General features: G+C 39.3%; 2 protein-coding genes across 4 annotated transcripts in view; both read right to left on the reverse strand.

Moving 5' to 3' along the window:
• Window positions 1-7,404, reverse strand: part of tiam2a (TIAM Rac1 associated GEF 2a) — a 262,182-nt gene extending 254,778 nt beyond the window's left edge. The window contains exon 1 of the mRNA XM_061895546.1: window positions 7,322-7,404. The gene's annotated coding sequence lies outside the window, so the exon portion shown is untranslated. The remainder of the gene's footprint in view (window positions 1-7,321) is intronic.
• scaf8 (SR-related CTD-associated factor 8) overlaps window positions 6,067-24,264 on the reverse strand; it is a 72,813-nt gene continuing 54,615 nt past the window's right edge. For all 3 annotated transcript variants that reach the window (XM_061895548.1, XM_061895549.1, XM_061895550.1), the window contains 18 exons: window positions 18,258-18,302; window positions 17,874-18,035; window positions 17,579-17,735; window positions 17,335-17,462; window positions 16,034-16,210; window positions 15,868-15,947; window positions 15,651-15,762; window positions 15,398-15,529; window positions 14,029-14,132; window positions 13,675-13,868; window positions 13,487-13,587; window positions 13,212-13,325; window positions 12,857-13,013; window positions 12,608-12,735; window positions 12,216-12,357; window positions 12,089-12,136; window positions 9,230-9,445; window positions 6,067-9,146 (listed from right to left, as the gene is read on the reverse strand). In XM_061895548.1, the coding sequence (XP_061751532.1) occupies window positions 7,336-9,146; window positions 9,230-9,445; window positions 12,089-12,136; window positions 12,216-12,357; window positions 12,608-12,735; window positions 12,857-13,013; window positions 13,212-13,325; window positions 13,487-13,587; window positions 13,675-13,868; window positions 14,029-14,132; window positions 15,398-15,529; window positions 15,651-15,762; window positions 15,868-15,947; window positions 16,034-16,210; window positions 17,335-17,462; window positions 17,579-17,735; window positions 17,874-18,035; window positions 18,258-18,302 (4,008 nt within the window). In that variant the 3' untranslated portion in view covers window positions 6,067-7,335. The remainder of the gene's footprint in view (window positions 9,147-9,229; window positions 9,446-12,088; window positions 12,137-12,215; window positions 12,358-12,607; window positions 12,736-12,856; window positions 13,014-13,211; window positions 13,326-13,486; window positions 13,588-13,674; window positions 13,869-14,028; window positions 14,133-15,397; window positions 15,530-15,650; window positions 15,763-15,867; window positions 15,948-16,033; window positions 16,211-17,334; window positions 17,463-17,578; window positions 17,736-17,873; window positions 18,036-18,257; window positions 18,303-24,264) is intronic.

Genomic DNA, 24,264 nt, shown 5'->3' on the forward strand with positions numbered 1-24,264 from the left:
CGTAGCCCTTTCCATCCTTGTGGAGTTGTACAATTTTGTCTCTGGCGTCTTCGGACAGGTCTTTGCTCTTAGCCATGCTGAATGTTTGGGTCTTACTGATTGTATGGGGTGGACATGTGTCGTTATGCAGCTAATGACCTCACACAGGTGCATCTCATTCAGGATCATACAGTGGAGTGGAGGAGGACTTTTAAAGGCGGACTAACAGGTCTTTGAGGGTCAGAATTCTAGCGGATAGACAGGTGTGCAAATACTTATTTTCAGCTGTATCACACGATCAAATTGTTAAAAAATCATAGATTGTGATTTCTGGATTTTTCTTTTTAGGTTATCTCTCATACAGTGGACATGCACCTACTGTGAAATTTCAGACCCCTCCATGATTTCTAAGTGTGACAACTTGCAAAATAGCAAGGTGTTCTAATACTTATTTTATTCACTGTATATATATATATATATATATATATATACAGTGAATAAAATAAGTATTCTAATACTTATTTTATTCACTGTATATATATATATATATATATATATATATACAGTGAATAAAATAATTATTAGAACACCCTGCTATTTTGCAAGTTCTCACACTTAGAAATCATGGAGGGGGATATATATATATATATATATATATATATATATATATATATATATATATATATATGTATGTATATATATATATATATATATATATATATACATATATATACACTGTAAGACCTATTTTATTTTTGTGAAAACAATGGACACAGTGTGTTGTCAAGCTTATGAGATGCGATGCAAGTGTAAGCCACTGCTGCGATGAGGTGGTGACTTGTCCAGGATGTACGCCGCTTCCGCCTGATTGTAGCTCAGATAGGCACCAGGTAGAAAATGGATGGATGGAGGGTGTAAGCCACTGTGACATTATTCTTTTTAAAAAATGTTTATAAATGTCTAATGATAATGTCAATGAGGGATTTTAATCACTGCTATGCTGGAATGATAACTAATAATGATACTGTTGTTGATAATCATTTTAGTTTCCCTACTTTTGGTTTGTTCTGTGTCGTATTTGTGTCTTCTCAATTGCTCTGTTTATTGCAGTTCTGAGTGTTGCTGGGTCAGGTTAGGTTTTGGCATTGGATTGCATTGTTATGGTATTGCTGGTTATGTAAATTAAAAATAGAAATTTAAAAAAGGAGAATCGATTCTGAATCGCACAACGTGATAATCGCGATTTGTATTCGAATCGATTTTTTCCCACACCCCTAATATATAGTGGGGCAAAAAAGTATTTAGTCAGCCACCGATTGTGCAAGTTCTTCCACTTAAAATGATGACAGAGGTCTGTAATTTTCATCATAGGTACACTTCAACTGTGAGAGACAGAATGGGAAAAAAAAATCCAGGAATTCACATTGTAGGAATTATAAAGGATTTATATTTGGTCAATAACAAAAATTCAACTCAATACTTTGTAATATAACCTTTGTTGGCAATAACAGAGGTCAAACGATTACTATAGGTATTTACCAGGTTTGCACACACAGTAGCTGGTATTTTTGCCCATTCCTCTATGCAGATCTTCTCGAGAGCAGTGATGTTTTGGGGCTGTCGCCGAGCAACACGGACTTTGAACTCCCTCTACAGGTTTTCTATGGGGTTGAGGTCTGGAGACTGGCTAGGCCACTCCAGGACTTTCAAATGCTTCTTACGGAGCCACTCCTTCGGTGCCCGGGCGGTGTGTTTGGGATCAGTGTCATGCTGGAAGACCCAGCCAGATTTCATCTTCAAAGCTCTCACTGATGGAAGGAGGTTTTGGCTCAAAATCTCACGATACATGGCCCCTTTCATTCTTTCCTTAACACGGATCAGTCATCCTGTCCCCTTAGCAGAAAAACAGCCCCAAAGCATGATGTTTCCACCCCCATGCTTCACAGTGGGTATGGTGTTCTTGGGATGCAACTCAGTGATCTTCTTCCTCCAAACACGACGAGTTGAGTTTATACCAAAAAGTTCTATTTTGTTTTCATCTGACCACATGACATTCTTCCAATCCTCTGCTGTATCATCCATGTGCTCTCTGGCAAACTTCAGACGGGCCTGGACATGCACTGGCTCAAGCAGGGGGACACGTCTAGCACTGCAGGATTTGATTCCCTGTCGGCGTGGTGTGTTACTGATGGTAACCTTTGTTACTTTGGTCCCAGCTCTCTGCAGATCATTCACCAGGTCCCCCCGTGTGGTTCTGGGATTTTTGCTCACCGTTCTCATTAACATTTTGACCCCACCAGATGAGATCTTGCATGGATCCCCAGATCGAGGGAGACTATCAGTGGTCTTGTATGTCTTCCATTTTCTGATAATTGCTCCCACAGCTGATTTTTTTTCACACCAAGCTGCTTGCCTATTGGAGATTCACTCATCCCAGTCTGGTGCAGGTCTACAACTCTTTTCCTGGTGTCCTTCAACGGCTCTTTGGTCTTGGCCATAGTGGAGTTGGGAGTCTGACTGTTTGAGGCTGTGGACAGGTGTCTTTTATACAGAAAATGAGTTCACACAGGCTCCATTAATACAGGTAACGAGTGGAGGACAGAAGAGCTTCTTAAAGAAGAAGTTACAGGTCTGTGAGAGCCAGATATCTTCCTCGTTTGAAGTGACCAAATACTTATTTTTCACCACAATTTACAAATAAATCCTTTAAAATTTCTACAATGTGAATTACTGGATTTTTTCCCCACATTGTCTCTCACAGTTGAAGTGTACCTATGATGAAAATTACAGACCTCTGTAATCATTTTAAGTGGGAGAACTTGCACAATCGGTGGCTGACTAAACACTTTTTTGCCCCACTGTATATGAGTGTATGTACATGTATATATAAATAAAGTACTATCTATCCATCTATATAATATGTAGAAGTTGCTTTATATATGTATAGACATATATGTTTATATATTTATATACTTACAGCATGTACAATATATACACGTATACATATATACATTCACACATCTATACATTTATAAATACATATATATATATATATATATATATATATAGAGAGAGACAGATACACACGTATACAGTGATCATGTGCATCCTCTCACCCCTACGTATTTTTATTGACAGATATTGTAAGGATGCGATTTATGATACATGTACTAGAGAAAACTTACCATTTACTATATGTACAATTTATTGAGTTTGTGGAATGGATGTTAGGATTTTTTGCTATTCCATATTAACAATAAATTATTTGTTAATGGATAAGTGATTAATACAACAATTATAATTACTGAAGATAAATAACTTATTAGTTAATTTAAATATAATCATCACGTACACAATTTTTACAGCATTTCTTTTTACACTTGTCCATCCATTTTCCATCCATGTTCTACCGCTTATTCCCTTTTGGGGTCGCGGGGGGCGCTGGCGCCTATCTCAGCTACAATCGGGCGGATGAGGTGGACAAGTCGCCACCTCAAGTCGCCACCTCATCGCAGGGCCAATACAGATAGACAGACAACATTCACACACTAGGGCCAATTTAGTGTTGCCAATCAACCTATCCCCAGGTGCATGTCACTTGTATGACAGTAAAATAAACCAAACATGTCACTTAACCTCCTTATCCTGGAAAGAACAAATGTTTGGTAACATTAATTGTAAAGATTGATTCTCAAACAGTGGTACGCCAAAAAATCACTTAATTAAATAATCAAACTGTGTGTAATGTTACAGTTGCCAAAAATATTAAATATACTCTCCCTAGTTTTTAATAAATATTTAGCCTACTACGCTACTGTATTTTAATGTTGTTCATCATGGTGGTACTTGGACAGCCAAATGTTTTCTCAGGTGGTACTTGGTGAAAAAAAGTTTTGACAACTACTGTTCTAAAACACTAAAAACAGCACATGTCCTCTGTGGTGGACATGAGGACTTACAAGTACGACAATCCATATTTTTTTGAGATAAAATGATGACACTCGTTTATGCAACAAATGCATCAAAATGCAGAAATGCAAGAGACATTATGAAGAAGAAAATACTTTGAATGGTTCAGAGTGAAAAAGTCCATCCATCCATGTGGCATTTAATGTGAACTCATTTATAATATTTTCAACTGTTTTGTGAAGCAATTTGTTTTTTTGGTCTGTGAAAGGTGCTTTAAAAATACATGTTACTAACTAAATTGTCAGGTTTGTGTTCCGACAAGAACTTAGCGTTTTATTTGTTAGATGCGACAAAAATATATTACTTGTTAAATATTTTGTACATATTTTTGTGGGTATCAGGAGGTTTAGATGTTGCCTGTATAGTCTGAATAAGTTCCAGTTTGAGTCAGGAACCAATCAAATCACTTTCCATGATGGCATATTGGAATTATTTTTTGATGTTACACACTATTTTTGTTAGACCGCAATGTTGTGCAGAGGTCAAATGATAGGATCTGAGTATTGGGAGTGCTCTTGAGCAAGCAGTGGGCAAACACTGACATGTGCAGAGGCCATTTCTTGGTACTAGAGAGCTCAGTGTGAGGCGTGCATGGTTGCTATAATGACGCCACGCTGCCCTCTACCGGTCAGACTCTGTACTTTGACACGATGAACTAATCAAGGTCTAGTTTGTACAAAAACACCTACAGAAATAGTTTCCCATATTAGCTTAAATCTCACAGCAGGAATAACCAACATTGCTGTCAAATTGTTATCAACACTTGCAGTCATTTAGGAGCCCCTATCCCTTAAAATGACAGCTTGATGATTGATGTATCAACATTAAAAGTAGGACTATATTGTTAAAGTGTACTGTTTCCATATTAATGTAGGGCTTATGAAATACTTACTATAATCTGCAAGGCCGTCATGTCTAATTTACTGCTAATTAACTTGGCCTTTAGTTTCAGAGGGGCAATCAAAGGTATGGAAGAATTGTGGACATGGTGCATCTTTGAGACTACTAATAATGACAGAAAATGTGATGCACCGTCTCGTGAGTCCAAACCCCTGCTGCTTCTTCTCTTGGGCCTTGGTTCTTGTGAATTCGTGATAAGCATTCCTGCTGCACTAGTCAAGGTCATTAAGGTGGCCACGGTCAAAATAAGTTTTGAGTTGTGAAAATGGGATTTTTTTTAACTTACTCACTCCACCCTGAATTCAAATACTATGAAAATTTGATTCAATTCTTAACACCCTCCATCCATCTATTTACTACCGTTTGTCCGTTTTGGGATCGCGGAGGGTGGTGGAGCCCCTAAATCAAAATACTATCGAGAACCTCATCAAATTTATCACGCCCCCTAAATTAAATTACTATTGACAACCTGATCAAATTGATTACCCCCTCGATTCAAAATAGTTTTGAGAACCTGATCAGACTTATCACACCTCCTGAAATTAAAATACTATTGGGAGCTTGATCAAATTTATCACAAACCCTTGTATTAAAATACTAGTGAGAACTTGATCACGCCCCCCTAAATTACAATATTATTGACAACCTGATCAAATTTATCACGCCTCCCGAAATTAAAACACTATTGAGAACCTGATCGGATTTGTCATTTTGTCATGACCACTTGAATTAAAACACTATTGAAAACCTGATCATATTTACCCCCCCCCCCAAAATTAAAATACTATTGAGGTCATGATCAAATTTATCACACACCCCTATATTAAAATACTATTTGAACCCGATTAAATGTATCACATTCACCAGAACGACAGCACTAGTGAGAACCTGATCAAATTCATCATGCCCCCCCCGATTTTAAATACTATTGAGAACCTGATATTTATCACTGCCCCCTGAATTAAAATACTAGAGCAGAATCTGATTAAATTTCTCACGCTACCCCGAATTAAGATATTATTAAAATACTAATGACCACTGATCACACCCAACCCCTGAATTTAAATATTATGGAGTATCTAATCAAATTTATGACAACCCCCGAATTGAAACAGATTTGTAATTTATGAATAAAAATAAAATGTTGCTATTTTTTGTGTCTTGTTTGGCACTTTCAGTCTAAAGCTAAATTGAGGACAATAAAAAAATGTTAGAATATCTGATGCACCTTCAACGTTTATTTAACATCACATCTCCTGTGGTGGAACAGTATAGCCTCTAATGGTATGCCTCAGCAGAAAAGCACTACAAGCATGAAATGAACACGACAGGAGGGTTCAAACATGGCTACAAGCCTGCATGCTTACAACAATGAGTATATAGTGTCTCTTCTAAGTTGAGTGCTGGACAAACTGTTCAGCTACCTCAATACACACACTCATGGCAGGCCAGCAATTTTGTGCAGGTATGTTTTGTTTAAGAAGCGCGCACAGTCTGGTGTATGTAGCAAAGTAGCATTGGGTATCATCATGAAAGAGTCCGTTCAGAAAGGCACAATCCCATCATCTGCAACAGTCACCAAGCAAAAGCTCAGGGAAACACACAAAGGCTGATGTCATCCATAATTAAGAACTACACGTCCCTGGTTTCCATCCACCAGAGAACTCTGCGGATGGCTTGTATAGAAGCAATTTGAGTTCCAAGAATGTCAAATTGTCTGAAATGACTGTCAAGAGTGTGTAAAGAAGTGTTTCCACAGGTCCTGGGTCAGAAAGCAGTCCTATAGCATGTGTTTAAAGGAGACAAAGCATGTTTATTTCACACTAAAACAATATGCACCCGATATCCAGCATATTCCTCTGTTCATTGACTTACTATTATTCCCCTTTGCTATGTTACTGTTTGCTTGGCTTCTCTGTACTTAGAAACAAATACATAATTTTATTTGGGGGATACATGTTCATGGTTTATTTCAAACAGCTCCGATTCAAAGGGCAATTATGGAATTGCTGTTTGTGCAGGTTAAGACTTGTGTAAAAACCACAGGGCACCGTAAAAGCATTTCCTAAAAAAATTGCAGCAGCATTTAGAGAGGAAACGAGTGAGTGAGAAACTGCCATTTTCAAGTATGGTGTGTGACTAAACTTGATTTGTTGTTGAACAGCCATGATGTCCTCCTCTCTTCCATAGGAAGGTCAAAGCTCATTTCCCCTCAAACAATTCAAACATTTAGTAGTTAATTTGATCAAATTCACCAAGCTTTGATTGATAAAATCATACGTGATGGTAGTCCAACTTATAAAAGGAAAGGAAACACATAAAATGTTCTATAGATAGGTCAGCTCATGAGCTCTATTTAGGTACACTGATTTCATCATTTCTTATTGGTTGTCAGTGTCCCGTGTGGTGGTGGTGATGCTTTGCTGACATGAGTACAGAGAAGAAGAGACAACTTTACAAAATGATCTGTTACCTACTGAGTGATGATTATGTCCCCTCAGTGTCTGTGTCAGTGTCTAGCACTGGCTCACTCGCAGCTTCCTCCATGGCCTCACTCTGTTCAATGTCTATGTCCTTAGGAGAGGCAGCTGGCTGCTGCTGCTGCTCGGCTTCACTTTCACGAAGCAGACAATTGAAGGACCCTGAGGTGAGCTCAGGCGAAGCATCCAATGTGGGCTCAACCACAATGCTTTTGTCCATCTCATCGCCACTGACCCACTCAGCTTGGGGTGAGGGAGCTTTTTCTTGTAAGACGTCCTCATTCTTCTCCCGTAGACTTTGCTGCTCCTCCTCCAGAGAGTTCCTTGTCTCTTCAGGGGGGCTGGCAGCGCGCGTAAAGACGACAGGAGAGCCCTGGCCTGGAGTGTCGCTGTCTGTGGACAACTTGGAACAGATCTGCTCCGTGAGTAGTGATTCTGGAAATAGAGGGGTCTCTGGCTGGGGTGATGACTGGGTGTCAGTGGGTGAGCCCGGCATTTGACTCTGAGTCCGAGTCTTCTCAGGTAGTGCTTGGCCTGAGGGTGGTGACTGAACTTCAGGAGTCTCGGGCAGAGTGGTGATATCGTGCTGCGGTTCAACGTCAGCTGCTTGGCTAAGCTTGCTTGGCTCTGGCGACTGGATGGGGACAAGCGGCTGATTATGACCTAACAGAGGCGGTTTCGTTTGGGGTTGAGACTGATGGGGGGTTAGGAATCGAGATTGACTCGAGGTGTTGAATCTGAGTGGGGAAAGCAGCTTTCCTTGGTTCAGGACCAGGTTAGGGTTAATGGGCGGGGTTGGAAGAAGAGGCGTTGGTAGTGGGAGAACGGGTGTCCAATTGCCACGCTCTCTGTCTTTATCGCGGTCGTGCTCTCTGGGATGGTCTCGCCCGCGCTCACGGTTGTGACGGCTTCCGTTCATTTCCCTCCTGAAGTCAAACTCTCTTTCGTCTCGGTCTCTCTGCCTGTCCCATTGGGATCTTCGTTCATCAAAGTCACTTTCAAAGTTTCCTGCGGCACCGCCACTACGGTTCCAGGGCTGTGGGCCGCCTGCATTTTTCTGAGCTGTGTTTGAAGGACGGTTGTCAAAGCGGTTCGGAAAGTTCTGCCCCGGGGAGGGCCGATCCTCCTGAGGGCCACCTCGTATGCCATCTCGTTCATCAAAGTCCCCTCTAGACTGATTCCATTGATTATCAGGGGTGAAGCCGGCTAGTGCCTGCAGACGTCCAAGCAGACTGTTTCTGGCAGGCTGAGTCACCGGAGTTTGCAGCAATGCAGGCCTGCTTCCTCCCCCTCCTCCTCCTCCTCCCCCTCCTCCTCCACCTCCTCCGCCTCCTCCTGCTCCTCCGCCTCCTGTTCCTCCGCCTCCACCACCACCACCACCTAGTGGTGTTCGATGCTCTGGTGGGGGTGTTCTCAGCAAACCTGTGCTCTGCTTTTCAACAGGGGGGAAACGGTAGTCCTGGTCTTTGCCCTTATCAGCCCCTGAAGAGGACTCTTCTGCCTTCGATACATTATTATTGGCCTGGTGATGCGGCCTGTTAAAATGGTCTAATTGAGAGAAAGGGGGCCTGACGTGGGCATGAGCTTGAAGGGAACCATCAAGGAGGCCACCGGGCTGTTGGCCAGGTCCCTGATGCAGGAGGAGAGGGAAGCGAGCACCATGCCCAGGCTGAAGGAGGTTGGGGCGCACGTCGAGTGGAAGCATTCCAGGCATTCTTTGTCCTGCCATTCCAGGCGGTTGGTGAAGTGGGTGAGCGAGGGAAGCTGTTGGGTGCATGCCTAGAAGACCCATTCCACCGCGAACTACATTCTGCATACCTACAAAAGAGAAAGTGTGTTAGCGTCACCTTCCATTTTTAATGACTAACCTCACATCACATCATCTGTTAGCATTACTTTACCTTGAAGTGTGAGCTCTGGTGTTCCGTCCAAAATCTTAGCAGAATGTTGTAGTTTGTCTTGCTGACTTTGGATTCCAAGAGCACTGAACATACTGGCTCCTGGCATATTTGAGGACATGAAGTTGCCAGGGATAGAGCTGGTTGTTGGAATCATAGCGCCAAATGGTGATTCCTTAACTTGTTCTTGGCTGGTTGCCACAGAGGCCTGCACAAGGGCTACAAGAGGGTGGGCGGTAAAAGATACATTCAGGTAACCTCCAAAATATATTTATTACTAAGGTTAGGTAAAACAATATTTCTTTGACAATAATAGACAATTTCAATAGTATTAATGTGTCCATGTTCTAAAAGACGCAAGACTAGCCTGCTAAAGACAACTGCAACAACATCAACACTATAAAGATAATATGTAGCTAAACAATCTCACTCTGTCAAGAAACTTGGCTGAGTGAAATGTGACACTTCTGCAGGTTTAAATAGTGGAGATGGGGTAAATTATACCCAACAAAAAGTGTAGAATGTTTATATTAAACTTTAAAACATTTCAGAAGTTAATCTTTTATAGCGTGGAATTGTGATGTATTGGTAAACGGTATCTTGACAAACCGCATGAACATTTCAGACTGTTAGTAGTACCCGGTACTGTTTATTTTTTCATTACTAAAAATTTTCATTTTTTAAGACAACATACCAGCACCAGCGCACTCGCGCTATTAGGCTGGAGAAAAATGGAGATGTTCCCTCCGAGTAAATGGATAAATGGAGCCGATTGCTTCGTTTTACTTCATTTCATTCGCGTCACTTCCGTGGAATCTCAAGAGTGCATTTAAGGGCACACTGCTGTTATTAGATGACGACAGGTGTTGACTGTATTAGAGACAAACGCATTTGTCCAGAGTTACAAGGCAGCAGGTGATGTGTAGGGAATGTTGCCAAAAATTTTTTAATAAAGTTTGCCATTTGTTTACTAGAATGGTCACTAATCTTTTAACTGCAAACTTTTTCAGCGTTCCAATAACATCAATGCTAGCTAAAATGTTTTTCATTTCATCTAATTAAACACAGGATGTGTTGTTAGTGAGGTACAAAGATTCTTTGTGGGAGTTTTATTTTTGTTGGCCAAACTGCTCCACTGAACCACATGGTGTTGTTGGAGAAAGAAGCTTGTTTATTAGACGTATCCTCATGAGCCAAACTTCTTCGTGTTTTATATTGGTATCAAAAAGTAAACAACGTGTTTTTTATATTACTTATTTTAATTTCACAAAGTTTTTACTTCAAAAAACATTCCTGAGACATAGCCTTTTGTTAATGTTTCAAGGTGTATAGTTATTTCCTATACGACCAATTTCTGCTCAAATTCTTTAAAGGATCTGTCCCGATACAGCATGTACATACTTTAGTACATGTAAATGTTCATATCTTAACAAACTACCTCTCTCTATGAAAATGTAAAAATACAGATAAAGGTATCATGCAATGTTAAAAGGCTCACACGCTGATACTATTAATGAACAAAAACACAAATATATGTCTTTAAATATATGGATAAGATTTATCTATAACTTTTCTATTAGACATTACAAATTACATGAGTGTCGTGTTCACACACAAACACTAGTATTCCTAACATAATGAATAATTTTGATTAATAAACGTGATTTTAATATTGATTAAAATAATCATAATCATTATTTTGGCAATAACCGTGCAGCCCTACATGTAAGACTATATCTCATACATTAACAATATATTTATCTATATAGGCAAAAAGTGCAGCTACATCTTATGTCCATAGGTTGCCATCTTGCACAATTTTCACATTTATTTGTATTTATTTATGTTACCATTTTGTTTCGGCCAGATTATTTTGTTTATAATACTTGCATTGCTTTCCTGTGCACATTGAATGTTCTACTTGAGGTACATACATTTTGAATGTGGTGTTTGTGTCTTTTTAAATAGATTTCAGTACAAGAAGTTTTTGAACATTTTGAGCACATTTAAAAATACCGTGATAATAATGATAACCGTGATAATTTTGGTAACAATAACAGGGGTAAGAAATTTTCATACTGTGACATTTCTAGCCGAAAATAGACTGTTTGTTTTTTAGTGTAACGTCATTTACTCTATTATACGATATATTTAAAAGTGCCGTCACTTATGGATGTGTTTTGCAAAACATGTATCTTCTGTGCATCAATATTGCAATGTATTACAAGTAAAACAATGTATATATCATATTTAAAATCAGCGCACACTTAATGAAGGGACGATGTTGTTTTAATCGCCTGTACATTTCATAAGGCGACCCAGGCATAGAGGAAATTAAACAAACACTCAAAAGAACAGAAAGGAAAATTAATGTTTAGTTTTTTTTGTTAAATAAACATGAGATAATGTTCGAATTGTACAATGCAAGTTGCTTTGTTTGTGTATCTGGAACTGTGTCTGTGTAAGTGCGCTACGTGGACGTAAGTGTGAATCAGGCAGTTGGGACATTCTAGTCTTCCACCGGTGTGGATTTAACTTACACAATAATAGCATTATTAATGATAATATACATACAAAAATTAAGAACTGTAAGCAAAATAAACATTGTAAACTAATATTTCCAGTGTGTGTAAATATTATACAGTAAGATACTGTACATGAAACCTGTTATCTGAAAAAGTTGTTGATATACATATTTCAAGCAAAAATAAAATTCTGATGTCTTCACATCTCACTCACGAGCAATGTGACCTTTAAACATTACAAAAATTGTGATTTCATTGATATTGTGATATACACTGATAGACTGAAAAAAATATTGATACAATTTCGCCTAGCTTCGGGCATGTACGTAACACTTACAAGCTGGTGCTGCGGCCATGGCTGCTGCTTGTGCTGCCTGCAAAAATCCTATACAACAGAAAATAATTGAAGTTAAGCTAAGCTGTATTGTACAAATGCTTTTTGTATAGATGACAGAAACACTCACCAGGAGGTGGTTGTGAGGCATTGAAGCTCGGCCTTATGAATGGTGGTGGCGGCCCGTATCCCGGTGGGGGTATGCTCATAGTGACAGGAAAGGTAGGAGGAACCAAGCCTACTGCAGCAGAAACCGCCTGTGGCACTGGTAGCTAGGTAAGAGACAACAGGAAACATTGCTTGGGTAAAAACATGAGCAAACTATTGTAATCAAGCCAAATTCTGTGAAGAACAGTGTTTTTTGTGCCCTTGTGACATACAGAGACTGTAAAAATCACAAATTAATGAAGACATTCTATTATATATTATTTAAATTGTTTAACGGACAACTGGGTTTTCAATCACAACGTAGGTTAAGAGCGTGCAACAACCCTCACTAATGAGACAAACCCTCTTTATTACCTGCACAGGCATCATGGTCACTTGCTGGTTGTAGCTTTCACTCTGGTTGTTGGATGATGATGTCTCAGTGCTAAGTGCTTGGCTCATAACATCCTTTGTTGATTCAGAAGGCTTAGCTGTGTCCCACTCTGAATAAACAGGAAAAAACAATTGAAAAAACATAATAACTGAGGGAGGTTTACCTTGACATGTGTTTGGATAGAATTGAGTCCATAAATTGTTTTTGCCAAGTGACAAAAAGACTTTCACCTTCATTGACGGTCTCCTGATCAATAATCCCTCCTTCAGCAAAGCCATCCAAGTCATCTACTTTAACTTTCTCCCAAGGAATGTAGGTGACTCCAAGGTCCACATCCCAAAATTGCTTGTACTCTTGTCTCACTCCCTTGTTTAAGGCCCAAGCAATCTGCATTAAAAATACATCACTGTTGGTCTGAGAAAAAAGTGCCCTACAAGTGCAGCATTTATAATGGGCACCAATGTACAGCAGAAAGCCAGTACACTGCTAGGTCAATAGAAAATTCAATTACAAGACACTGCAAGGAGAGTGGGGAAGGAGATGGCATTGCATTCAATCAAATTTAAGAATAAGGGCAAAATGCACCTTGATTACTTTTGAGCCAATCTTGACAGAACCTGTGCTGAGCTTCTGGCGTGCACGGAAGGCGTCCTGTCTATGGACCATACAGATGTAAGCACAGCCTCTTGGAGGAATCATCTGTGAAGGACACATTTACAAATATTATGACATGACCTATATGCAGTACATGCATGTATAATAATCGAAAAACACGCTAAAAGAATATCATTCTTTAACAGATTAAAACGGTAATGGGATAATAAGTCACATGACTGATGACATCATACTGCACTTCTTACATTTATGGACTCTATTTGGCCAAACTCTTCAAACAAGTTTGTGAGGTCTTGCTGAGTAGCCTTTTTGTCCACCTGCCCGACCCACAGAGTTGTGCTGCATACTAGATTAGGGTAGAGAGAAACAATTAATATAAATTTAAAACACAGCTGAGATAATTAAGAAAATAACATGGTTGACGTCTGATTACCGCTCAGAGTTTTGGATCGTATAGGAGGCAATCCTTTCTTCTGACGCTCCTTCTCGCGCTCTCGGGCACGTCTTTCACTTGAGTATGACCGCGACGTCTTCCTCTTACGATCTCTGGAGCGTGAGCGCGACCGCTTCCGGTGTTTACGCTTCCGAGAGCCAGAGCGGGACCTGGACCTTCGCCTTTTAGGAGACCTGTAGGGACAGAACCACAAAGCTTTGTGAAGGGTTTTCACATACCTTTAGTTGGTGTTATTTATGAAATAGGTGCCTATGTTTCTTGAAACAATTAGTATAATGTGTAGGGAAAATGTCAAACCGTAGTTTAGATATTGAAGAACAAGTGATGACTGACCTGGAGCGAGAGCGTGTCCTGGAGCGTGTCCCAGAGTTTTTTTTCTCTTCTCCCTCAAAGTTATTCTCTTCCATTCCATCTGGGCCCTCATCCAGTTCCATGTCCTACAGTATCAATTCAAAACATTTAGAAAACTGCTATTCAAGGGACCTCATTACTTTTTTTGTTTCGATAAGGCCTACTACTTTGGAGCTGACTAAAATGTATTTAAAGGCCTACTGAAACTCACTACTACCCACCACGCAGTCTGATAGTTTATATATCAATGATGAAATATTAACATTGCAACACATGCCAATACGGCCTTTTTTGTTTACTTGATTACAATTTTAAATTTCCCGGGAGTTTTGTCTTGAAAACAACCTGTAATGATGACGTGTAAGCAAGACGTCACGGGTTTTTAAGAAGTATGAGGGCTACGCACACACACAGCTAAATGTCGTCTGCTTTAACAGCATAATTACACAGTATTTTGGAGATCTGTGTTGCTGAATCTTTTGCAATTTGTTCAATTAATATTGGAGAAGTTACAGTAGACAGATGGAATTGGGAAGCTTTAGCCTTTAGCCACACAAACACACGGTGATTCCTTGTTTAAAATTCCTGGAGGTGAAAATTTCCTATGCGAACATGAATCCTATCGAATGTCAATCAGCAGGTTTCGGTGAGAAAATTGTGGTTAAAAAGTCGCTTTTTACCGGAAAAAAGCTGAGCTTGGGCCGTCCATGAAGCTGCCGTCGACTTCCCTGAGACATTTGCGTCAAGACACCCGTGGACACACCCTTCCGACTAATATTAAACTCACTAAAACACTAGCAACACAATAGAAATATAAGGGATTTCCTAGAATTATCCTAGTAAATGTGTTTAAAAACATCGGAATCCGTCCCGATGCATTTGCGTTTTTTTTAACTCTTTTTTTTTTTCCTAGTCCGTCGCTATCAATATCCTCAAACACAAATCTTTCATCCTCGCTCAAATTAATGGGGAAATTGTCGTTTTCTCTGTCCGAATAGCACTTTTTGTTGGAGGCTCCCATTAAAAACAATGTGAATATGTGAGGAGCCATCAACATGTGACATCATCGTCTGCGACTTTCGGTAGAGGCAGGGCTTTTCTCTTAACTCCGACAGTTGCGAACTTTATCGTGGATGTTCTCTACTAAATCCTTTCAGCAAAAATTTGGCAATATCGCGAAATGATCAAGTGTGACACATAGAATGGACCTGCTATCCCTGTTTAAATAAGCAAATCTCATTTCAGTAGGCCTTTAACGGGCCATCAATCCCTGTACATGTAAAAAAAACTATGTTTAGTCCTAGTCCATAAAATTAAATTAGTGCATGAATCATTACAAGGGCAGACACACCTGTTGCTGGTTGTCCATGGACTCATCCATCTTGTTGTCCGACTCAGAAAGCTGTGGCTGACTGCTACCCTGAGCAGTTGCACCAGAGTTCTCTTGACCAAAGATACTATCCTGGGCTTCTATGCTCATAGCCTGTTACAATACAGATGTGGTATATTTGTCTGGGTCAGTTTTATCATTACAAGTGGATAATATTTGCTAGTCAGAAAGTGAGTTTCTACAGGAGCCTCTATATTTGAGGAAATGTACCTACCTTTTGCTGGTGCTCAAACAGCTGCTTCTGGAACTGCTCCAGGTTCTGTTGCTGCAGTTGCTCTGCAAGCTGGTGGAACAGTGAGCTGTTGATGGGCTCTGACACCATAGGCCTGCAAGTAGTCCACAACTTAAATCACATACATCCAAATCTTGCACAAATTGTCAGCTTTAAGATCGTGGGAACAGTTTACCAAGATAAAACACAACAAACTCACAGTTGAGAGGAGGATGTTTCCTTCTTAGACTCTTCACTGCGTTCAGAATCATTTCCAAAGTCAAACTGCCCCAAAAGTTTCTTAAAAAAAAGCACAACGGTCTTTAAATAATAGGCGCAATAAGTGAAGTGGAGTAAGAAATGTACAGTTAATGAGATAGTAGTACCTTGTTAAAAGAAGAGACCCTCTGTTCAAGGGGGTTTAGGCTGTTGGCAGTAGCAGCTGCAGTGAGTTGAGCAGTCAGAGCTTGCAGCTGTACAACCAGACCAGCATCCAAGGCCTGTAGCAGCGATGGTTGGGGCTTTTGCTGCTGCATTTGCAGACTCTGTACAAGCTGTTGAAGCTAGTGACAGAAATTCACACAATTGCGGCATCAGGGGATACTTGGAAGCGTTTAAAGGTGAACAGCACTTTTTGAGGGGAATTTTACATATCATTCACAATCATTATGAAATACATGACAACGGTTGTATTTGTCTTTGCATTCTAAATAAAATAACTGCAATCAAAATTCCGCTGACAATGGAGCCCGTAAAAGCCGCTTTCTTCTGCCTTTAAAAACATCTAAACACGTCCATTAACATTTTATATACATGACGTAAATATATATGTAATAATGTAGTCACAGGTATATTTATAATAACATTTAATATTTACGTATTATGCTCATTTTAAGCATACACGGCGCATTTATTTCAAAAACGGACCCAGACATTCGCTTTTTTTCCCCTAACATCACTGATTACTCAGTGCCGGCTTTGAGAGACAACAAACATAGTAAAACATAAATTAATGTACAAAGTCTGCTGTCATTAGGATACCGACTGCTAGGATGTTTATATATTCCCATTTAGATGAAAAATGACTCATAATCCTCACAAAGAAAAGTGGGGTGGAACCAGGCGTCTTTTCGGGCCATTCTTGCCATTCCGGGTCTAAATTGGCTGTCAAAGTGTACCAACACATCAGAATAGGTACTTGTGCTTCTACTATCCAGGTGAGGGGCATGATTTATGATCTAAAATAAAGTTTGACAAGAAAGGAAACTAGGAAGCAGCTGATCAGTCACTCATGTCAACATTAGCACACAAGCCTGTAATCACGGCGCCGTTATAGTTTGTCCGTGTTAGCGTTTAAAATAACAATATCACTAATACATGGTAAATATTCGGGTCACAAAATTAAAATGGAGCATTGTTGCCGATTTTTGGACGTTTTTTTTATTTAGTTTCATGGGCGGAATTGAGGACCTCTCATTGGCTCCGCTGTAAGCAGACTTTTATTTACTAGTTAGAATGCATTAAAAAAAATACATCTTTCGTCATGGAATTGTGAACGATAGGCAAAATTCCAAAAAAAGTGCAGTTCCTCTTGAACAGAAAATACTCGTATACCTCAACAGTGCTGCTGTCATTATTAAAAGAAAGCATCAACAAAATGATGAGACAGCTTAGTTTTCTGTTTTACCTGTTGCCCTTGAGGACTTTGTAAGATCTGCGCAACAGCTGCCACTGTGTCTGTGTTGGTTATCTGTGAAGCCCAGTCTGGAAGTCCCTGGACTATGTTGGCTGGGGTTGCCGGAGTAGCTGGAGTGCCTCAATACAAAAAGAGAAACACATAGAGTCAACATAAGCATGGACCACCCTTATAACAGGGTAGAACAAATATCTCACAATATGAGACTACCACACAACACAATCTCTTGACTGACCAGGTGTGGTGTTATTGACGGGGGCACCGCTGCTGGGCATGATGGGAGTAAGGCTTGGAGGAGGAATCCCTGCGGCCATGTCCAACAACGGCTGGATGATATCACTCTTGAAGACAGCATTCTTTTGCCACAGGTTTAAAACACGCACTATCTTACTCTAGAAATACATGAACATTTAGATAAGCAAAAGTGTTAATAAATACAACCACTGCAAATATTGATTCATTTAGAACAGCTAGTGTTGTACTTTCAAATCAAGTCAAGTCAAAGAGGAACTACATGAAAACAGTCAGACCTTGTCATCTGAAGGGCAACGGTAGAGGTGCTGGAATGTAGGGATGATATTCTTGCTGAAGCGTGGAGCAAAAACATCCTTTTCTGTGCCAAACTGGTGTCGTGACTGTCTCACAATTGAGTCGATGACATACAGGCCAGGGACTTTGTATTCTGGCTTGCACTATAAAGGCAAGAACAAGAAGCTTCCATTGGTGTTTCTTATACACTATGGTAATGGGATGCATTGTAATATTTTACACTATAATGTTAAAGTTATATGTGTATGTCATATCTCATTTACTTTGAGGCATTTAGTTAAATACTCTCCTCATTTTCTTCACATTAATGTGAGTTAGTTTCCATCAATTGATAGCCGGATGTGACATAAAGTCAACAAACTCACCTTTTGTATGAACTTCTCCACACTTTGGACAACATGCTTGTAGAACTGAAAAAAGGAGAAATATGTTATAAGCAACATCTAAGAACAGCATACAAAACTTAAAATACAAGTTATTAAAAACAAAACAAAAAAAAGCTGACGAGGCAGATCATTTCATCTACCATACCAAACAAAAGCAGAACATTCTGGCCTTTGCTTTGATCATTTCTGCATTCAAAGTATTCAAAATCTTGTGACACAATATTAAAATTTTTGAGGGCCCACAAAACCTACTGGTTGGGAGTTCAATGCAAAAATATAATACACCACTATACATCAGTAGCTTAGCGTTATTTTCTTATATTTAACTGTGTTCCTTTTAACTTGCTTGTGCCGTCTAAGTCACCTTGTTTGTAGTAGTAGATTCATAAGGCCATTCTCATTTAAAACGCCATGTATGTTAAGTTGTCAACTGTTAATGGACCACATTAAGGGGCTCTTTAGAACCTTTAAGCGAATATGCCTAGAAGATATTACTTTTCCAAAGGGTTTTAAGCATTATATCTCACCCTCTTACGGCTTTTAGGACATAATGACCTTTTTTGTGTGATTTGCTAAAAATTGGATAGCTAAGGTTAGCTATCATTAAATATATATTCTATCACAACAAAAACATGAATCTAAATTGTTCATTGCTTCTCTAGAACTACTTTTGTATGTGTGCTCACACGCTGCCTTGCTTGTATGAGTTGACATAACGTGGTGCGTGACAAGCCTGAACTTTAAACAAATTCCTCCGACTGTTGCGTTTTTTTAAATTCAATATAGTTAGTAATTGTAAAAAATATAGTAATTTAAGGAATATATTATGTTCTGTTAAATCACTAATGGTAAGATAATGTAACCGGATGTATTCTTGTTATACAAAACCCAAAACCAGTGAAGTTGGCACGTTGTGCAAATCGTAAAAAAAACAGAACACAATTATTTGCAAATCCTTTTCAACTTATATTCAATTGAATACACTGCAAAGACAAAATATTAAATGTTCGAACTGAGAAACTTAATTTTTTTTGGTGCAAATAATCATAACCTTAGAATTTAATGGCAGCAACACTTTGAAAAAAAGTTGACACAGGGACATTTTTACCACTGTGTTACTTGGCTTTTCCTTTTAACAACACTCAATAAACGTTTGGGAACTGAGGAGACCAATTTTTGAAGCTTTTCAGGTGGAATTATTTCCCATTCATGCTTAATGTACAGGTTGAGCAGTATAATAAAGCTACTAAAATGTGCTGGGTAAAGCTTTGACCCTGCCCAGGCTGTAACCTGCATCCACACCTGCCCTCTGAATGGGAGTTGAGCAGCGCTAGCCAGTAGGGGCCCTTTTCCACGGCAGGTACTTTCCAATGTGCCATGGTACGTAACAATAGGCCCTGCGTTTATACCAAAAACTACCTGCATAAATCAAGTTCCACCAGGAACTAAGTTGGGCCGTAGCCGCTATGTGGTACTTAAAAAACATTTAAAGGATGGGCTGTGATGTGGAATGCTGATTAGTGAAACAATGTTGGGGCATTACTAAACTTCAAATTCAAAATTTTAGTCGCAATTAAAACATGTGGGAACAACTTGTTTATTTCTTATTTCTTGTGATTTCTATAACAAGCTTCTCGACAAAGTCACCAACCATGAGCTCTTTGCTCTCTTTGGGCGCAGTCATACTGGGACAGTCCCTCAGATGTTACCACAATGTTGGAAGTATAGTTATAAATTTGTATGCAAGATTACAAATTGAGAATGCAAGAAAAACATTTCTTTCGACTACTACAACTACTACAATGTGAGTGACTAAAAATAGTCCATCATAATTTAAGTTCTACAAGCAGCCAAAAGGTGGCATGAAAGTGCAACAGTCAAACTGGCCAGCCTGCAGGAGTAGGTTTTTGTGTCACCATTTGTAAGTAAAGATACACATGAGCGCAAAGAATTCTGACGGTAGGTAGTAACTATAGTAATGGTTGCAAGACATCCGAAGCTAAATTTAAATAAAAACTGCACATGAACTGTTGAAAAGAGAGTATTGTAAATAATTTTGAGAAAAGATGGTAATCCAGCACACAGTATGAGTGGGAACCGCAAGTAATTTATAGTCAAATACTAAGTCAATATTTTGCCAACAATAACATCATTATACAGTGATCATGCAAAATTCAATACACAGAAAATATTAACATTGATACATCACTAGTCAATGTAAGTTGAAAAGGGGCGTTTGAAGAGAAACATACAAATAGTGACAAAATAGTTGTACATGCAACATTACAGCTAAAATATAATTGAATATATTATTTAAAGCCACTACAAACTCTACGTATTATCATTATTATTATTAACCAAAAACTCCCTTAATTACATCTAAGGACAAAAAGTATTCAGAAATTACCAAAGCTGATCAAAGCTGGCCCAAAGACAAAAAAATTAAATTGTGATCATGAAAATGTATCTTGGGAATCGGTTTTGAAAGAATATTACGAGAATTTATTTTTGCAGCATGGAGTGTATAATAATTAGCCAGGAATATAACAATTTGATAAAACCGGAGTAAAACTTTTACGGTTAGCGTAATCATTCACAAATAAAATAATAGTAATATTTTATTATGATTACTAAATAGTAATATTTTTAACTTAAAGGCACCGAAAATGAGGCAAAAATAGGTTAGCATAATTGTGGAGTCAACTGTCATAACGGCGTTATGCTAGTTGTTAGGTTTAACGCCATCTTGGTCAAATGCTCAGGAAAATACGCTCAAAAGGTTTGGTTGTCCACAATTTCTAAAGATTCTGCAACAACTTTAACAGAGCCACAACTGTGCATCCCAACTGTGATACACTTCAAATATCTGCAAAAATTATGTATGCAACATATAAAAACAGCACTGTAAATTTTTTCAATCTGTTTGCACATTCACTAAGTAATGTATCGCTGTGATTTGTATGACAATGTGTTGGATTTAGTGATGTGCGGGTCATTAAAGAATCTTTTTACTGAATCACTCACGGGTTGTTATCACCACAAACGGTCAGTGACGCTTCCTGCAGCCACGCTAACCAAGTTAGGAGAATAAACCATGTAAAATGTAATTAATTATACCCCTATACATCTAAATGCGTTTTTATGAATGTATTAGTCCCACAGCAACGAATATCCATCCATCCATCCATCCATCCATTTTTTACCACGTGTACCTTTTTGGGGTCGCGGGGGTACTGGAGCCTATCTCTGGTGCATTCGGGCGGAAGGCAGGGTACACCCTGGACAAGTAGCCACCTCATCGCAGGGCCAACACAGATAGACAGACAACATTCACACTCACATTCACACACTAAGGCCAATTTAGTGTTGCCAATCAACCTATCCCCCAGCAACAAATATGTTTCTTGTAAAACTATTAACTATCCAATTTTGTAGAAAATACATAATCTTAAAATACATACAATGTATCGTACTGTATCTCCAGTGAATTTTGGTTAAGTTTGTTTTTATTACCACATCTTTTTTTGACACTGAATTCACCTAACTGCATTTTTGCCTTCGAATTTTGTGAACTGAATAAAATGATGCTGATAATTTCATTTAATAAACAATTAGGAGCAAAATGCGCCTTTTAAAAATTAAGTTTGTTAAAAAACAGTGTTTTTAAAATTCAGTGCAGAAATCTTCGAAACTCAAGCCCCGCTTCCGGTAAATTAAGACCTGAGCAATAGATAATGTCTCAGAATCAGCCATCCATCCATCCATCCATCCATCCATTTTCTACCGCTTATTCCCTTTCGGGGTCGCGGGGGGCGCTGGCGCCTATCTCAGCTACAATCGGGCGGAAGGCAGGGTACACCCTGGACGAGTCGCCACCTCATCGCAGGGCCAACACAGATAGACAGACAACATTCACACTCACATTCACACACTAGGGCCAATTTAGTGTTGCCAATCAACCTATCCCCAGGTGCATGTCTTTGGAAGTGGGAGGAAGCCGGAGTACCAGGAGGGAACCCACGCATTCACGGGGAGAACATGCAAACTCCACACAGAAAGATCCCGAGCCTGGATTTGAACCCAGGACTGCAGGAACTTCGTATTGTGAGGCAGACGCACTAACCCCTCTGCCACCGTGAAGCCAATGAGGTGTTTAGTTTGCAGTCACGTGACACGGGTCTTGAGAAGCGGCAGCAAAGACAGCAGACCTGGGCATGATAAAAGTCCGTTGAGATTTTCAATCTAGCCCGTTGGACGTTTCCAAATTACGGTTTTAACCTTTTACATCGAAATTGAATGTGCAGTACCGTTTTTAACCTACTGTATATCTTGAACTATGGAAATAATTTCAATGGTTATAATCTGAGTTTTTGAGTGACATACAGGTTGTTGCGGTAATCTAGGGCTGGGCGATTTGGCCTTTTTTTAATATCTCGATATTTTTAGGGCCTATCGCGATACACTATATATATATCTCGATATTTTGCCTTAGATTTGAATTAACACTTGATACACATAATCACAGCAGTATGATGATTCTATGTGTTTACATTAAAACATTCTTGTTCATACTGCATTAATATATGCTGATTTTAAACTTTCATGCAGAGAAGGAAATCACAACTAAGTCAATTGACCAAAACTGTATTTATTAAACAGTTATTAGTGGGTGACTTTTCAAATGATGCTACATATTAGCAGTACACACACACACACACACACACACACACACACACACACACACACACACACACACACACACACGTGTGTGTGTATATAATATATAGAGCTGCAACAACTAATTGATTAAATTGATTATAAAAATAGTTTGCGATTAATTTAGTCTTCTATTCGTTGGATCTATGCTATGCGCATGCGCTGCCGCTACGTCTCACAAGGTGGCAGTAAGCCAGCCAATCATGTGTCATGTGCAGTTCATGTGACCATGCCATCTCCTTTGCCTGGAAACATTCAAAAAATTACGGAGGGAAACAGTGCGGATAGTTCACCAGAGAAACATTTTGAGGTTATTGCTTCAATGAAGAAAAGTGTACGACCTAAGTTGTCAAAAGTGTCTGAACCATACTTGCCAACCTTGAGACCTCCGATTTTGGAAGGTGTGGGGGGTGGGGGGTGGTTAGGGCGGGCCGTGGTTAAGAGGGGAGGAGTATACTTACAGCTACAATTCACCAAGTCAAGTATTTCATATATATGAAATACTTTATATTATTATAATTATATATATACACAGCATATATATACATATATATTCTGTATATAAGAAATACTTCAACTTCAGTGTTCATTTATTTACACATACACACACACTTAACACTCATCTACTCATTGTTGAGTTAAGGGTTGAATTGTCCATCCTTGTTCTATTCTCGGTCACAATTTTTCTAACCATATGCATGTAAAGTAGATGGCAGTGTTGTCCTGTTTAAGAGTGTCACAACATTGCAGTTTACGGCAGACGAACTGCTTTACGATGGATGAAAACGTGACTGCTGTTGTTGTGTGTTGTTACCGCGCTGGGAGAATGTTAATGAAACTGCCTAACAATAAACCCACATAAGAAACCAAGAACTCACCCTCGATCATTCTAGTTATAACGTCATTGGGCAGACACTCTGTTTATATTGTGGGAAAGCGGACGTGAAAACAGGCTGTCCTTACTCAGGTACGCATGGAGCTGGAGGGGGCGTGGCCTCCAGCTCCGCCTAAATTTCGGGAGATTTTTGGGAGAAAATTTGTCCCGGGAGGTTTTCGGGAGAGGCGCTGAATTTCGGGAGTCTACCGGAAAATCCGGGAGCGTTGAAAAGTATGGTCGGAACACTTTACTTTTAAGACTTCAAAGAAGACAGTTTCCTGCAAAAAGTGCAGCTTGGACCTCACATGGCACAGAAGGACAACATTGCTTCGGGAGCAAGAGGAGACATATGGCAGCCATGGATGAAGAGAACTCACGGTATGTAACTTTTTA

The sequence above is a fragment of the Nerophis ophidion genome, linkage group LG03, assembly GCF_033978795.1.
Source record: "Nerophis ophidion isolate RoL-2023_Sa linkage group LG03, RoL_Noph_v1.0, whole genome shotgun sequence".
NCBI lineage: Eukaryota > Metazoa > Chordata > Actinopteri > Syngnathiformes > Syngnathidae > Nerophis > Nerophis ophidion.